General features: G+C 43.6%; 1 protein-coding gene across 8 annotated transcripts in view; it reads right to left on the bottom strand.

The window, feature by feature from the left end:
* The window catches only part of kidins220b (kinase D-interacting substrate 220b), a 185293-nt gene that overhangs the window by 59409 nt on the left and 108353 nt on the right, over positions 1–17531 (bottom strand). For all 8 annotated transcript variants that reach the window (XM_085996355.1, XM_085996353.1, XM_085996358.1 and 5 more), the window contains 3 exons: positions 15848–15999; positions 8488–8786; positions 4756–4896 (listed from right to left, as the gene is read on the bottom strand). In XM_085996355.1, coding sequence (XP_085852481.1) covers positions 4756–4896; positions 8488–8786; positions 15848–15999 — 592 coding nt within the window. The remainder of the gene's footprint in view (positions 1–4755; positions 4897–8487; positions 8787–15847; positions 16000–17531) is intronic.

Consider the following 17531-nt stretch of genomic DNA (forward strand, 5'->3'; position numbering starts at 1 on the left):
AGACATTTTCTCCAGAAACTAAAGGCTAGAAATGACAAATTGCTATTTTCAAAGTAAAAATTTGTCACACCTTCACAGAGGCTTGGGAAATATTCGGAGAGAAGGCGAAGCTGAACAAAGCAAGCTCCAGGAAAGAAGCAAAACCCAAACTCGTTGGAAGTAGTCTTTTTTGTAGACATAGAAACATAGAAGATAGGAGCAGGGGTCGGCCATTCGGCCCCTCGAGCCTGCTCCGCCATTCAATGAGATCATGGCTGATCATCCAAACTCAGTACCCTGTCCCTGCCTTCTCCCCATATCCCTTGATCCCTTTAGCCTTAAGAAATATATCTAACTCCTTCTAGAATATATTTAATGAATTGGCCTCTACTGCCTTCTGTGGTAGAGAATTCCACAGGTTCACCACTCTCTGGGTGAAGAAATTCCTCCTCATCTCTGTCCTAAATGGCTTACCCCTTATCCTTAGACTGTGACCCCTGGTTCTGGACTCCCCCGCCATCGGGAACATCCTTCCTGCATCTAGTCTGTCTATTCCTGTTAGAATTTTATAAGTTTCAATGAGATCCCCTCTCATTCTTCTAAACTCCAGCGAGTACAAGCCCAATCGACCCAATCTCTCCTCATACGTCATTCTTGTCATCCCAGGTATCAGTCTGGTGAATCTTCGCTGCACTCCTTCCATGGCAAGAACATCCTTCCTCAGTTTTCTTTGCTAGTTAGGAGACGCTTTTGTGTTCTCTAGTCTCCTTTAAGCAACTTTGGTGATTTTTTGTGATAAAGGTGAAAGCTACTAACACTGGGAAACAGAACACTGTTCCACTCCTTACAATTCTAGCTAAGCAGCGACAGAGGCCAGACACAAGGTCAAGCTTGCTCCATTCTATTGGAGCCCCTTAACCTCATCCCCAGAAGAGCACTTCCTATTGTACGACTATTAAATTTCCATTTATAACACCAGTTCATTTTTGTCTCTCTACACAAATCAATTTTATACAAATTACAGGAAACTTTGTGATATCCGGCACCGACGGGACTGGCGTGTTGCCGATCTATCAAAACTGCTGGACATACAAAGTTAATGTTGAAGCATACGGAGGTTTTCATCTCCGTATCTGACAACAAACACTGTTGCTTAGCAACAGCTTGTAAACAGTCGGCCCATACCTTGGAAGCGTCTCTGTAGCTTAGCAACAGCTTCAGAGACACTTTCCAGAGCCTGTTTGAAAAAAAAGCCACGAGAAGCAAAAAAACCTAACAAAACGGCTCCTGATTTCTGCTGGTAGAGCGAGGTTTCCGGACATACAACCTCCGGATAAACCAAAGTTTCCTGTAGTGCCCAATACAGGCAGTTTTCTGGTGCGACTTTGCAATCATTAAAACAAGATTAAGACTACCATATCTAATTTCACATGGTCATTAACAACCAGCAAAATGAGATACGGCTTTTATGTCCATCAGCCTGGATTGGATTCCAATTCAGATCCCAGAGGTGAATGGTCAGTGCAGGAATTGATTGCTGAACACAAGTTTAAGATGGAAAGAGGCATCATAATAACAAAAAAATGCACAAATATATATTTTTTGTAAGAGCTTAATAGGAACAGGAGTAGGCCATATAGCCCCTCGAGCCTGTTCCACCATTCAATGAGATCATAGCTGATCTGTGACCCAACTCCATATAACCGCCTTTGCCCCATATCCCTTAATAACAAAAAGCTATCAACCTCAGATTTAAAATTAACAATCGATCTAGCATCTATTTCCATTTGCAGAAGAGAGTTCCAAACTTCTACCACCCTTTGTGTGTAGAAGTGTTTTGTAACTTCAATCCTGAAAGGTCTGGCTCTAATTTTTAGACTCTGCCCCCTAGTCCTAGATTCCCCAACCAGCAGAAATAGTTTCTCTCTATCTACCCCATCAGTTCCCCTTAATATCTTCAAAACTTTGATTAACCTTCTAAATTCTAGGGAATACAACCCTAGGTTGTGTAATCTCTCTTCGTAACTTAACCCTTGACGTCTACACTGCACTTCCTCCAAGGCACTATCCTTCCACTAGTCACATCCTGCCAATTAGAGTACCTGCCCAATTATCCCTACTCTGTGTCTCCTGCCACTCAGCCAATTTCCTAACTAGGTCAATAATTTGCCTTCAAATCCATGAGCTTCAGCTTTAGCTAACATTCTCTTATGAGGGACTTTATCAAATGTCGTCTGGAAGCCCATATAAATAACATCCATAGACATTTCCCTGTCCACTACTTTAGTCACCTCTTCAAAAAATTCAATCAGGTTCATCAGGCGTGACCTACCCTTTATAAATCTATGCTGGCTCGCTCTAATCAGCTGAACATTTTCAAGGTGTTTAGTCACTCTAACACTGATGATCTGTCGTTTTACCCATAACATATTTGCCCAGTTTACTGTGGACAGTCTCTGTCTCTTCGCATTGAAGTCAGCCTTGGTAAATCTAGAATCTTAGCAGCTGTTTTGCATTTCTCCCTTTCAAACACTACGTTGAACGCGATCATATTATGATCCCTTTTCGATATTCACGCGCCGTTAGGCTATTAACTAAATCTGGTTCATTGCTCATTACTAAATCCAAAATAGCCTGCCCCCTTGTTGGTTCTAGGACATATTGTTGCAGAAAACTATCCTGAACACACTCGAAATTCACTACTTTTCTGACATAAGCTAGTCTACTTATCCCAATCTACATGTAAGTTAAAATCCTCCATTAAAACCACTCTGTCTTTACTACATGCTTGTCTAATCTCTGCATTTATGCATTCTACCACTTCAAAGCTGCTACCAGGGGGTCTATAACACAACTCCTACTAGCCTTAAATCCTTTTCTATTTCTTAATTCTACCCATAAAGTCTCCACTGCCTGCTTACCTCTCGGTATATGCTCTCCTATTATTGAAGTGATTTCATCCTTAATCACTAAGGCTACTCCTCCCCCTCTACCATTTTCCCTATCTTTCCTATAGACCTTATAACCTGATATATTTAGTTCCCAGTCCTGACCGTCTTGCAACCGTATCTCAGTAATGGCTACCATGTAATACCCTCCAAGTTGAATTTGCACCGGCAATTCATTCAATTTGTTCCTTATACTCCGCGCATTTGTATAAAGAATGGTTATTTGGGCCACACCCCCTAGCATGTCCTTCAGCTCTGATGTTTTACTCACACATTTCTTATTTCTCTCTCCTGGTTTAATTACTTTACATCTTTTAGTTTTCCCTTTACCTGCCCTAGCCCACAGACAATAAAATCGGGTAACTTATCATAGACCATGGACTCTGAATCTTCCTGATTTCATGTCTCATTATCACACCACATGCGATTTCACCCACTGAGCTATCAGAAGTGAGCGCAGAGCATGGAACCATTTTGTCATTGTTCTCAAAATCAATATATAATGGCCCAAATTTTGCGGTCAGCGGCGAACGAACGATACGTGCTGTTCGTCGCACTTACACGTGCCCACAGATTTTCTGTGGGCTTTTACATTGCGATTTGCAGTACAGGAAACTTTGTGCTATCCGGCACCCACGGGACCGAGCTGCTGCCGTTGCCTCAAAACTGCCGTACTCTCCAGAGTTAATGTTGAGATACGGAGATTCTTATCTCCGTATTTGACAACAAACACTGTTGCTTAGCAACAGCTTCTAAACATTCGGGTGTGGCCTGCAAGCTCTGTAGCTGAAGCTGTTGCTATAGCTACAGACCTTGCACAGCTTGACTGTTCAAACAAAGCAAAAAAAACAAACAAAAAGAATAAAAAACGGCTGCTGATTTTTGCCGGTGGCTCCAGATTGCCGGATAGCACAAAGTTTCCTGTAATTAGAGAGCCGAAACAGCGCGGCGCCCACTACAGGGGATCTGGGACGTGTGTGAACAGACAAGCAACGGCGCGTCTCCTCAACCAATCAGACTGACGAATCCTCACAGACACGCAGAGTCTAAACCAGGAAGTGTAAGTTAGAGTATTTAATTCAATGTAAAATCATGTACAGAAAGCAAAATAGAAGGAAAGCAAGATGGGATTAAGAGAGAAGAGAGAAAAAAGAGACAGAAAGAAAAAGTTAGAAAAATTAACTTTTTTTAAAAATCACCAATAATTAAAATCTAGACTTCACACTTGTAAAAGTAAATTTTTAGTGCCAGAGTGGTTGTTTGGTAATAATTAAGAATTAACGCGCCGTTAAAAATTCACTTACATTTGAATGGACGACCTTAACTTTTTCCGGCTTATTTAATGGGTAAGAACCCCAATTTGATGCCGTTGCATGTATGTGAATGCAGAGCCTCTCGGCGAGGTACCAGTATAGCGAAGCTTGTGGAGGAGCAGGGAAAATTGGACAGCAACTTCCTGATTTCCATGTTTAACTGCGCGTGTGTGTGGTTGTCAGAGGTGCTGTCTGATTTACTCCACAGTAACGGTGAGTGCCGATAGCCTCACCATTATTCTTACCGCAAAATCCGGGCCAATGTAAAGTAGCTTTTCGGTTAAATAGTGTAGCTCCACTGAAATTATTGCAGCAGCCACACTGCAGGCATCATTTAACACATTTATAATAGAAAAGGACAAAAGCAAAAATAGATACGAGCATCTTTTTTTTTTAAAAAGAGCTCCTGATTAATAAGGGACCATTAAATTTCATTTGTAGCAAAGGCTGGCAAACAGTTTCATTGTGAAGGGTTTTGTTAATGTATGGATAGTGGCGATTGAAAGATTACTCACTGTGTCTAGCATCTGCAGGACTTTATCTTGCTCACATGCATCCAATCCATCAATAACAACCACAAGTCGTGTTTGATTCTGAGTAAAGCCATCAATAGACTTGGCCATCCGGGCCATGAGCTCCACTTCATTCTTTAGAACCTTTTAAAGCAAACAGACAATGTCTTTTCCACCAAAAAAAAACTTCTACTATTACAAGTGAACTGTTAGTATTAAACAAGTTATTTGTACATCTAGTTCTTTGAGTTGGGAAGAACTGAAACTAATCAAATTAAATGAAAATTAGAGGTCCACTCAAAGTTCATCCGTGCTTTGGCTGCGCAAGAATGCTGTAGCCAGAAATGTATTCTCTTTCTATCTTTCTCCTCGCTCCAAGCCAGAAGATCAAGCTGAGGTTAGGTTTCACAGGCCCTGCCCTGGCAACCTTCCAGTACATCTCTCAAGTGAGCATTCTTCATGTGTAAGTTTAGACAGCGTGTGCCATCAGACTATTTGCCAAGGAGGGTATTACAACCGACCCTGATCCAGTTTTCATTCAACATCCATTCACAAACTCTTTCCAGCAGGGGTCATTGAATAATCAAGAGTAGAGACTGGTTAATTTTCCTTACTTAGCTCAGGAGCACTGAAGTTAAGTTTTACTACTGCTGATGTCACCCGCACCCCACCCCCCCCACCCCAACGAGATCAAATGACTCAGCACAGACAAGGATCAAACCTGAGACCTTCTGGCTCATGTGACATTGCCGCCCTGGGCAGGGCCTTTGGCCACTAGACCTTCAAGCATGCTCATGTAGATTGGTTTTTAAATTAAGGCTCTGAAGTCTAATTTCAAACAAGGCTTAGACTGGAAGTCCTCATTTTATTCAATAAAACTGCCTTTTCAACAGTGGCCGTAGGCACAGGCACAATGGGCCGAATGGCCTCCTTCTGCGCTGTATCGTTCTATGGTATCTGTAGCATCATTTAGTATCACTTAGTGTCAGCTTGGCTCAGTTCGTAGAGCTGTCACCTCCAGATTACAAGGTTATGGCTCACAAGTTTGAGCACAAAATATAGACAGACACTCCAATGCAGCATTGAAGGAGTGCTACATTTCGAGAAGTGCTATCATTTCAACTGAGATATTAAACAAGAGATCCTTGCTGTCCATTTCAATGGATGTTAAAGATCCCATGGCACTATTCAAAATAGAGCAGGGAATTGTGTCTCAACCAATATCTCTAAAAATAGATCAACTTGTCATTCATCTCGTGACTGTTTTTGGGGTCATTCCTGGAGCAAAATGGCTGCTGCATTTGTCTACCTAACACCTCAAAATTATTCACTGTGTCAAGTGCTTTGAGGTATTGGTACATGAAAGTTGACATTTGACTGTAAGTATTTTTCTTCCAAATTATATCACTACTGCAAATGCTCTAACAAAGAATCCCTCTACAAAAAATGCACTCTCATATCCTAACAACAACTTGTATTTATATAGCGCCTTTAACACAGTAAAACGTCCCAAGGCGCTGCACAGGAGTATTTTAAAGACAGAAAAATTTGACACCGATCCACATAAGGATAAATTAGGGCAGGTGACCAAAAGCTTGGTCAAAGAGGTAGGTTTTAAGGAGCGTCTTAAAGGAGGAAAGAGAGGTAGCGAGGCGGAGAGGTTTAGGCAGGGAATTCCCGAGCTTAGGGCCCAGGCAGCAGAAGACACGGCCATCAAAGGTTGAGCGATTATAATATCAGGGATCCTCAAAGAGGGCAGAATTAGAGGAGCGCAGATATCTCGGGGGGGGGGGGGGGGGGGTTGTGGGGCTGAAGGAGATTACAGAGATAGGGAGGGGCGAGGCCATGGATGGATTTGAAAACAAGGATGAGAATTTTGAAATCGAGGCGCTGCTTAACCTGGAGCCAATGTAGGTCAGCGAGCACAGGGGTGATGGGTGAACGGGACTCGGTGCGAGTTCGGACACGGGCAGCCAAGTTTTGGATGACCTCAAGTTTACGTAGGGTGGAATGTGGGAGGCCGGCCAGGAGTGCGTTGGAATAGTCAAGTCTAGAGGTAACAAAGGCATGGATGAGGGTTTCAGCAGCGGATGAGCTGAGGCAAGGGCGGAGACGGGCGATGTTACGGAAGTGGAACTAGGCGGTCTTTGTTATGCTGCGGATATATAGTCGGAAGCTTTAAGGAAAATTTAGCTACAGGAAACTTTTGTTTAACCGGAGGTTAAAAGTCCGGAAAGCTCTATCTACTGGCAAAATTCAGGAGCCGTTTCCTATAGGTTTTTTTTACTTCTCGTTGCTTTTTTTTTTCCAGTCAGGCTCTGCAAGGTCTAGCTGAAGCTGTTGCTTAGCTACAGAGATGCTTTTAAGCTGCGGCCGACTGTTTTGAAGCAACAGGGTTTGTTGATTCACACGGAGCTCAAAAGCTCCGTATGTTTTAACATTAGCGCTGGTTTCTATGGCAGTTTTGATGGTACGGCACCAGCTCGGTCCCGTCGGTGCCGGATACCAGAAAGTTTCCTGTACTAGCACAGATATTCACATTAACCACAATTACATATTTATTTATTTTTTTATTTGTTCCTGGGCTGTGGGCATCGCTGGCAAGGCCAGCATTTATTGCCCATCCTTAATTGCCCTCGAGAAGGTTGTGGTGAGCCGCCTTCTTGAACTGCTGCAGTCCGTGTGTGAAGGTACTCCCACAGTGCTGTTAGGGAGTATATTTTGTGCCCTTGCTACCCTCAGTGCTTCTTCCAAGTGGTGTTCAACATGGAGGAGTACTGATTCATCAGCTGATGGAGGGCGGTAGGTGGTAACCAGCAGGAGGTTCCCTTGCCCATGTTTGACCTAATGCCATGAGACTTCAAGGGGTCTGGAGTCAATGTTGAGGACTCCCTCCCGACTGTATACCATTGTATCTCTGGTGGGTCTGTCCTGCCGGTGGGACAGGGCATACCCAGGGATGGCGGAGTCGTCGTCTGGGATATTGGCTGAAAGGTATGATTCTGTGAGTATGACTATGTCAGGCTGTTGCTCGACTAGTCTGTGGGACAGCTCTCCAAATGTTGGCACAAGTCCCCAGTTGTGAGCGAGGAGGACTCTGCAGGGTCGACCGGGTTGGGTGTGTCTTTGTCGTGTCCAAAGACGGTGCAGAGGCTGATGTCGGTGGTCCGACCAGTTTTATTCTTCTTGTTGTTTCTTGTAGCGGTTTGTTCCAACTGAGTGGCTTGCTAGGCCATTTCAGAGGGCAATTAAGAGTCAACCACATTGCTGTGGGACTGGAGTCACATATCGGCCAGACCGGGTCAGGGTGGCAGATTTCCTTCCCTAAAAGGACATTAGTGAACCAGATGGGTTTTTACATTACTGATACTCGCTTTTTATTCCAGATTTATTTAATTAACTGAATTTAAATTCCACAGCTGGGATTTGAACTCATGTTAGTCCAGGCCTCTGGATTACTACATAACCACTAAGCTACTGTACCCCTGATAAAACAAAAGTGTAGTCAATCTGATAATTAGGCAGTGGACCAATAGATTACTGGCATAAATGCTACAATTAATATTTTAAAAGAAATCTAAGACGACATTTGCTGTTTGAATCATGACTATCTGCAAATAAATAGCTCACAGAGAGAAAAGGCAATAATAAATGAAACAATTATAAAATGCATCTTTGGCATTCACACACTTCACCAACATCCTTCTTTCACATTATTGCATACAAAATACTTACTTTCATAAAGCCTTCGGGCTTCAGCTTGTGAAGCTTTGAAGCTGCTAGTAAAACTCGCTTTCTCTGAGAGTGAAGGACAGAATCGAGCACCTGCCACCACGTGTGGCAGTTAAGGACCAGTGCCAGACCAAGGATGCAAGCAATCGATATCAGAATGGCATTTACGGTCAGGTGTTCCTCATTTGCCTTGAAGATGGCCAGCAGCAAGATGCCAGCAACGAAGCAGGCCAAGATAAAAATAAAGATGACAAACGATGGGAGACAGCAGGTCTTTTTCCACTTCTTCACTCCTTTTTTACCTTTAAAAAAAAAATACAAACCAACATCATTTGTTTTCATAAATCTTAATTTTTGAAATGAGTGCTCCTTTTAATAGGGCTACACACACTGTATGGAATACACACACATCGTATCCCGTTCATTTCATCATATAATTTATCTTCAATACTTTATTAGTTTCTCATTAGTAATTATTTTAAGTCAGCCTAAGTACACAGAATTCACTGGTTGGTCGATAATGAATATATGAAATGGATTTGAAATTCACTACGAACACTGGACAATGTATCTTAACCACCAAACGCCGGAGTTTCCGCTTGGTTTGATTGCACTGATTATCAACTGAAAAAGCGCAAAAGATCGCAGAATTTACAACACCAGCGAGTCACGCCCATAACCACTTACGCTCAAGATTCTGCAGTCATTTAAGCTGGTTCAAAAGTCAATTCCCCCGAAGCAGTCCCACCCACAAAACTGGCCACGCCCCCCAGAGCAGCATGGCAAGTTTCCACCGATTGCACCAGTTTGGGCATCACAGACACCCGTGGTCCATTGTTAATGACCTGCAGCTGCAGTGACCAGCAGCCAATTGAAGCCTCACTCTGGTCTATGTCTCATACTGACGTTACAATTACTTTAAATTCAGTTTCAATTAGTTCAAATTCAGTCAACTGATCTTCCCTTAGTACACAAGACAGACCTGCGACCAACGGTCACTTGAAACCACTGATTGGCCTGTTTCTTCAGCTGCAGCAATTACTTGGAACACATTCCGTTTAAATTAAGTTTAATTCAGCCATGTTCCAGTCAGTAATTGATTACGCCTACCGACTGCGCTGATTCACGGAAGAGTTTATGTTCGGCCATGTGCAAATGCACAGAAACCTGGGCGCAACTGAATCTCGGCAAAACCAGCGCAGTTTCCAGCACATTTTCCCAATTGTACCCCTGGTGGAAACTCCAGGCCTAAATTTTGACACTGTGGGTGTTCCCCTGATCTCCCACCATTACTTCGGCAGAAGATTGACGGAACCACCAGAGAAATGGGATAAAATGGCTGAAAACGGCCATTTACAACCATTTCTCGGGGAATCCATTCGTCTCCAAGCGAGGTTATGGCACTTTGGGAGAAACCCTGGGAAATTTCCATGCCAATCTTTTTATTTAGCTCATTTGTCTAGACAGACGAGACAAAATATATTGTTGCAAGGGTACAAAGCGATTAGAGTCTTGCACTGAATTCAAACAAAAATGAATGTTCAAATGAATTGATCTAATTTATGTGGTATTGAACACACAGTAAAGGCCGTCTAAATAAGTTTCAGTTCAGACACACAAATGGAACAACATATCACCACACATTTTCCAGCAGGAACTGCTCACGAACTGGGCTCACATAGATAAAACATAGAAGATAGGAGCAGGAGTAGGCCATTCGGCCCCTCGAGCCTGCTCCGCCATTCAATGAGATCTTGGCTGATCATCCAAATTCAGTACCCTGTCCCTGCCTTCTCCCCATATCCCTTGGAAGCTCTTTGGGATCAAGCTAAGCAGAGGCATGAAGGAGAACGAAAGGGTGAGGTAAAATGAAAAATAGTTGGAAAAGTCGATGCACCTGAAAAATTGGTATACAACTTCAATTAGTTCTATTCAACTTGTTAGGGAATGGCGCACCTTGAAAGCTTGAAACCTAAAAAGCGGTAGAAAAACTATAAATACAGAAGAAGAGTTCAGAGCAGGAGTCATGTAAGCAACTATGTGCCTGCCACCAGACAATAATAGCCTATTGTATATCCCCTTACGATCATTAGTTGTCTGCAATGTCTGGGGTAGACAAGCTCGAACACAATCAGCATAGCTCATGTGGTGCTACTTGCAGGTTGTCCACAGTACAGGACAGGAAGCAGAGCCATTGAATGGTTAAAGCAGTATTGATTCAGGCATCTAAATTAGTGTGACTTGTGTAGCATTTCATCATTTTCATGCTAGTTTATTTTGTTTCATTAGAAACACTATTATACATACCGTACTGATTTATCGAACGATTCCCTCACTTGCTTAAATTACATTTTTCCAAAACTACTGACATTTGCAATGTCTAAGAATGATTGTACTAAGATTTCTCAGCTGACCATTTTCTTCAGCATTCATATTCTTCTTTCACTGCTCGAGTTAGAAGTGGGTGTATTTGAAAAGGTCTTGAGGAACTTTTCAAATACACTCAGCAAGGATGTAGAATAACTACAATCCCATCTTCTGCAATTAGCCGTGTGCAGCAGCAGGAAAGACAGCTCTGTTACATTCCTAAAAAACACTGGTAACCGTGAAGATAGGCAGCTTGAGGACTATTTTTTTTTAAATTAATCTGCTTTTCAATTTTAGCGTCTGCATTAACAAACTGTTAGTGCTTACAAACTGGAGATGACACAGAACGACAACAGCCCTTGGTTCAACTGGCAAAAACACACCACTCTTCTATAGTAGCTGCAATGAAAATCCATTTAAGCAATAGAGCTGTATATTCAAATTCGCAGATGGCACTAAGTTAGGAGGCACAGTAAGTTGTGTAGATGGGAGTAGGAAGTTACAAAGGGACTGACGTGAATCAACTGAGCGGCCTGCGGGTGGCGCTGTCCAGGGAGAGTATAAATACTCGGGCACGGGCCCAGCTTGCGCAGGACATTCTTAACAGGAACTAGTGAAGGACACAACTAGACCTCCATGTTGTAAAACAGTTGATTAAAGCTTTGTTTAACGCTTAGACCAAGTGCCTAGTAGTTTTCTTACGTCAGGGACATAGACCGATTAAATGAGTGGAAAAAAACTGTGGCAAGTGGGAGTTCAATGTGGGGAAGTGGGAGGTAATCCACTTTGCATCCAAGACAAATCAGAATATTTTCATAATGGCTAGAGACTAGGAACTGTGGAAGAGGAAAGGTATTTGGATATCCAGGTACACAAATTGTTAAAAGCTAGTGCACAGGTACAAAAAGTAATCAACAAAGCTAATAGGGTGTTGGCCATAACCTAAAGGGGGTTGAAATACAAAAGGGGCGAGAAAGTGATGCTTCCGTCGTGCAGAGCCGTGGTTATATCCCATCTGGAGTGCTGCCTTCAGTTTTGGGCACCGCACCGTAAGCAGGATATATTGGCCTGTGTGGGGGTGCTGCGCAGATTCACCAGAATGGTACATACCATGGTTTAAATTATAAGGACAGGCTGCATAAACTTGGCCTGTATTTCCTTGAGTTTATAAGATTGTGGGGTGAGCTAATCTTTAAAATGATAAAAGAATTTGATAAGAGTAGATAGAGAGAAGCTATTCCCTCTGGTGGGGGGGGGGGGGGGGGGGCGGAGTCCCTCAGTCTTCGAGACTGCAAAGAAGTGGTCATAGGCCAGCAGAAACATTTTGACTGTGGTCAATGACAGACTGAGTTCAAAGCTTTTGTGTTCAAACTCCACCATCGATGTGAGCACATAATCTAGGATGATACCTCGGTGCAGTTCTGAAGGAGTTCTCCATTGTTGGTGGTGCAATTTTCAGATGAGGCATTAGATCAAAGGCCTGTGTCTGCTCAGCGAACATAAAAGATCCCGTGGTAATTTTCCAAGAAGAGCAGGAAATTCTCCTGATGTGCTGGCCAACTTTCCTCTCTCAACCAACAGCACCAAAAACAGATTACCCGGTCATTTGTTTATTTGCTGTTTATGGGATCTTACTGTGTGTAGACTGACTGCTGCATTTGGCTAAAAATGTTACTGCATTTCAAAAATAATCCATTAGCTGTAAAGCGCATAGCACCTTATTACATCCTCAAAAAGTCGCTATGTAAATTAAAGTAGTCTTTTTCTTTTTTGCACATACAGGAAACTTTGTGCTATCCGGCACCGACGGGACCGAGCTGTTGCCGTCCCATCAAAACTGCCGGACAAACCAGCGCTAATGTTGAAACATAGAGATTTTGAGCTCCGTATCTGGCAACAAACCCCGTTGCTTAGCAACAGCTTCTAAACAGTCGGCCGTACCTTGCAAGCGTCTCTGTAGCTTAGCAACAGCTTCAGCGAGACCTTGCAGAGCCAGACTGGTGAAAAAAAAGCAACGAAAAGAGAAAAAACCTAACGAAACGGCTCCTGGTTTTTGCCGGTGGCGCGAGCATTCCGGACAGTTAACCTCCGGATAAACCAAAGTTTCCTGTACATGAAGTTTGGTACATGCTCCCAACTGCCCATGGTCTAGTGGAAGGAACAGAGTTGATGGGCAGAAATGTTATTTCTCATTCCATCCTTTCAATGTTTTATGAAATGCAAAAGAGATAAAGCCAGGGACTTCTCTGTAGCTGTTACAACGCTGCAGTGATGGAAAATAAATTACCATCAAGTAAACGAACCACAGGGTTACTGGTAAAGAGGTTTACAATATCCTTGGGCCTGCTAGCTGTTGATGAGGTTTGCCCAACTTATTAAACATTAGAAATGCATGTAGAAATTAATGCACATTAAACAACTGGAAGGGAATGAAACAAAACGGTAATTATAAAAGCAAAATATTGCAGTTGCTGGAAATCTGAAATAAAAATAGAAAATGCTGGAAACACTCAGCAGGTCAGTTAGCATCTGTGGAGAGAGAAACGGAGTTAATGTTTCAGGATGCTGACCTTCCATCAGAACTATTTGCAGCATTTTCTGTTTTTTATATTAAAAAAAGTAATAATCTTTGGCCCAATTAGACCATTTGGCAATGGCGCCTGGCAATTTCTTGAATGTCGTGATCAGTAGAAGCTGAAATGTTGGAGGTGGGAGAGCATGGAAAAACAAAACTACTCTTCTCTCCTGAAGGCAGTGGCTCCTAATGGGACACAGTTTTGCAGGTGCTGGCAGTCCACCGTAACTTCAGCAAGGTGGCCATTCTTAATGTGGCACGACACAGTTGAGCCAAATTCTTTTTTTTATTCGTTCCTGGGATGTGGGCAAGTCAGCATTTACTGCCCATCCCTAACTGCCCTCGAGAAGGTGGTGGCGAGCCACCTTCTTGAAGCGCTGCAGTCCGTGTGGTGAAGGTACTCCCACAGTGCTGTCAGGGAGGGAGTTCCCGGATTTTGACCCAGCGCCGATGAAGGAACAGCAATTTATTTCCATGTCAGGGTGGTGTGTAACTTGGATGGGGAACTTGCAGGTGACGGTGTTCCCATGCGTCTGCTGCCCTTGTCCTTCTAGGTGGTAGAGGTCGCGGGTTTCGGAGGTGCTGCCGAAGAAGCCTTGGCGAGTTGCTGCAGTGCATCTTGTAGATGGTACACACTGCAGCCACGGTACGCCGGTGGTGGAGGGAGTGAATGTTTAAGGTGGTGGATGGGGTGTCGATCAAGCGGGGCTGCTTTGTCCTGGATGGTGTCGAGCTTCTTCAGTGTTGTTGGAGCTGCAGTCATCCAGGCAAGTGGAGAGTATTCCATCACACTCCTTACTTGTGCCTTGTAGATGGTGGAAAGGCTTTGGGGAGTCAGGAGGTGAAACACTCGCCGCAGAATACCCAGCCTCTGACCTGTTCTTGTAACCACAGTATTTATGTGGCTGGTCCAGTTAAGTTTCTGGTCAATGGTGACCCCCAGGATGTTGATGGTGGGGGATTCGGCGATGGTAATGCCACTGAAAGTCAAGGGGCGGTGGTCAGACTCGCTCTTGTTGGAGATAGTCATTGCCTGGCACTTCTGTGGCACGAATGTTACCATTCTGTTATTAATTAATGTCTACACATGCATACTTTCCAATACAAGTCATGATGTAGCAGTCAGCAGTGGAAACCCTGGCTGATTTGTTCCCTTCTCCCCTCCCTGCAATGAGCGTAAGAGTGCTGTGGCCAACCGCAGCGGCAGTATTCAGGACAGACCAATTTTGGGTAGGGGACCTGAAACACGCGTTAGGCTCCTTATTTGCAAATAATGGACGATGTTCAGGCTTGGGCCGATAAGTGGCAGGTAACATTCACGCCACAGAAGTGCCAGGCAATGACTATCTCCAACAAGCGAGAGTAACCACCGCCCCTTGACATTCAACGGCATTACCATCACCGAATCCCCCACTATCAACATCCTGGGGGTCACCATTGACCAGAAACTTACCTGGACCAGCCACATAAATACTGTGGCAATGAGAGCAGGTCAGAGGCTGGGTATTCTGCGGCAAGTGTCTCACCTCCTGACTCCCCAAAGCCTTTCCACCATCTAAAAGGTACAAGTAAGGAGTGTGATGGAATACTCTCCACTTGCCTGGATGAGTGCAGCTCCAACAACACTCAAGAAGCTCGACACCATCCAGGACAAAGCAGCCCGCTTGATTGGCACCCCATCCACCACCTTAAACATTCACTCCCTCCACCACCGGCGTACCGTGGCTGCAGTGTGTACCATCTACAAGATGCACTGCAGCAACTCACCAAGGCTTCTTCGGCAGCACCTCCCAAACCCGTGACCTCTTCCACCTAGAAGGACAAGGGTAGCAGGGAACACCACCACCTCCAAGTTCCCCTCCAAGTCACACACCATCCTGACTTAGAAGTATATCGGCCGATCCTTCATCGTCGCTGGGTCAAAATCCTGGAACTCCCTCCCTAACAGCACTGTGGGAGTACCTTCACCACACGGACTGCAGCGGTTCAAGAAGTCGGCTCACCACCACCTTCTCAAGGGCAATTAGGGATGGGCAATAAATGCTGACCTTGCCAGGGACGCCCAGATCCCATAAACTAATTTTAAAAAAGGACCTAACTACGTGTTTCAACCTTCACCAACATAGTGGGCAGTGCACTACCGATGTGAGATGTGCATGTGCACACCACTCACCATAGTGCATGCTTCAACACCAACAATTTCTAGACCTTGAAGTTTAAGTCCTGCTATGGAAAATGTTGATATATAATCAAGTGATCCAAAACTTACCTTCTTTCACAGTAAACCAAATCATGCTTTATCTTTTTAAAATGGGTTGAATATAAAATATGATCTGCATGTGAATATTGTTTAAAATATCTTTCTATTTCATAAGTTTATATCATTCTGAAAACAAAACCCTTCTCATAACAGATTCATACCTTGCGTATCTTCAGTCTTGAAGACTCTAAAAAGTCTTGATGCCAGAAAACCAAACTCTCTTTCACAAGCATCAGAAAGAGTTGCAATCATCTCAGCCATTGATGTTTCTCCACCAACACTAGACAGCCTGTTATAGTCTGTGAAAAGAAATCTTTTAAACAAAAAAATAAATTTTTTAAAAATGAAATTCAATAAATTCACTAAAGCACCGAGGACAATGCTGACTTACAAGAGTTTAATACATGAAGTATTAAGGTGTATTTGAATTATTTCAACAATAAATGCTTCATTTTAAATCGGAAATCAGTAAATAGTGTGAAAAATTGCACATATAAATAAAGTGGAAAGTCAAAAGATAATTTTTGGAGCACGGTGGCATAGTGGTTAGCACTATTGCCTCACAGCGCCAGGGACCCGGGTTCAAATCCGGCTCGGGTGACTGTGTGTGGAGTTTGCACATTCTCCCCGTGTTTGCGTGGGTTTCCTCCGGGTGCTCCGGTTTCCTCCCACAGTCCAAAGATGTGCGGGTTAGGTTGATTGGCCATGATAAAAATTGGCCCTTAGTGTTAGGGGGGATTAAATACGTGGGGTTATGGGGATACGGGGATAGGATAGGGCTTGGGTGGGATGGCTGTCAGTATAGGGACTGGGTGCTAGGGTTTGGATGATCAGCCATGATCTCGTTGAATGGCGGAGCGGGCTCGAAGGGCCGAATGGCCTACTCCTGCTCCTATCTTCTATGTTTCTATGTTTATTAAGATGATCCTGGAAAATAAAAGATTCCCTACTTTTAGTATGGTGTGTCTGATTCGTTAACTGCAGTTTATCCCGCACATAGTTCTGGACAACCTCAGCCAGTGGGAGAAAATCACTGGGACAATGTTCCTCTCAGTAATATACTTTGAAGTCATGAAATCTTCCCTTACTCACGTACTGCACAAGAGCGTGCCCACAGAGTATTCATCAGCAAAAGTAGCCTGAGTACCTGTATAAGGCTTTGTTTATACAGCAGGATAGACAAATTCATCAATATGAAATAATGTCCAAATGTTCGAAAAACAATGAGATGAGGAAGATGGGAGAAGGTAATGGCCTATTTCTGTATTAGAATTTCTATGTATTTTTGTGCATGTAGAGGATAAATTATATTCAAAGAATGAAGGAAGATCACACCAGCAGTATGCAAATCTTTTTTTGTCATTAATTTATCCTTCATGTAGCTTAGGAGCACATATGTCATAGAAAAGCCAAAGAATGAGTTAACTATGATTGAATGTAAAGATCTGCCTTAAGAGGCAATCAGTCAACATAAGCATCTTCTTGGGAAGATAAATTGAACTTAATAAAGGTGCCAGTACACAAACGCACTACACCAAAAAACAGACTTTCAGTTCTTGCTGTGAAGATTGCAAGTTTTCTTCAGTCTATTCTCCAAAGGGGATGCTTTCCTCACAAGGAAACACAAAGGCCTAGAAATTGGGTTTTGGCTTAGCCAGGGCTTTAGCGCCGGAAATTAGTGCCGGCGCTAAGTCCCCTGCGCGCGCCAAAAATTCAGTGGCGCCGCGCCCAAACGGCTGCCGGCGCTACTGAAGGGTCTTAGCGCCTAGAAAAGGGCGCTAACTGCCGTTTCGCGCCACAATTCCGGCGCTGCGGCACCCGATGCGGTGCGGCAGGCTGGGGAAG

Source organism: Somniosus microcephalus, chromosome 9 (genome assembly GCF_052327205.1).
Source record: "Somniosus microcephalus isolate GS21.2 chromosome 9, FLI_Smic_1.0, whole genome shotgun sequence".
Taxonomy (NCBI): domain Eukaryota; kingdom Metazoa; phylum Chordata; class Chondrichthyes; order Squaliformes; family Somniosidae; genus Somniosus; species Somniosus microcephalus.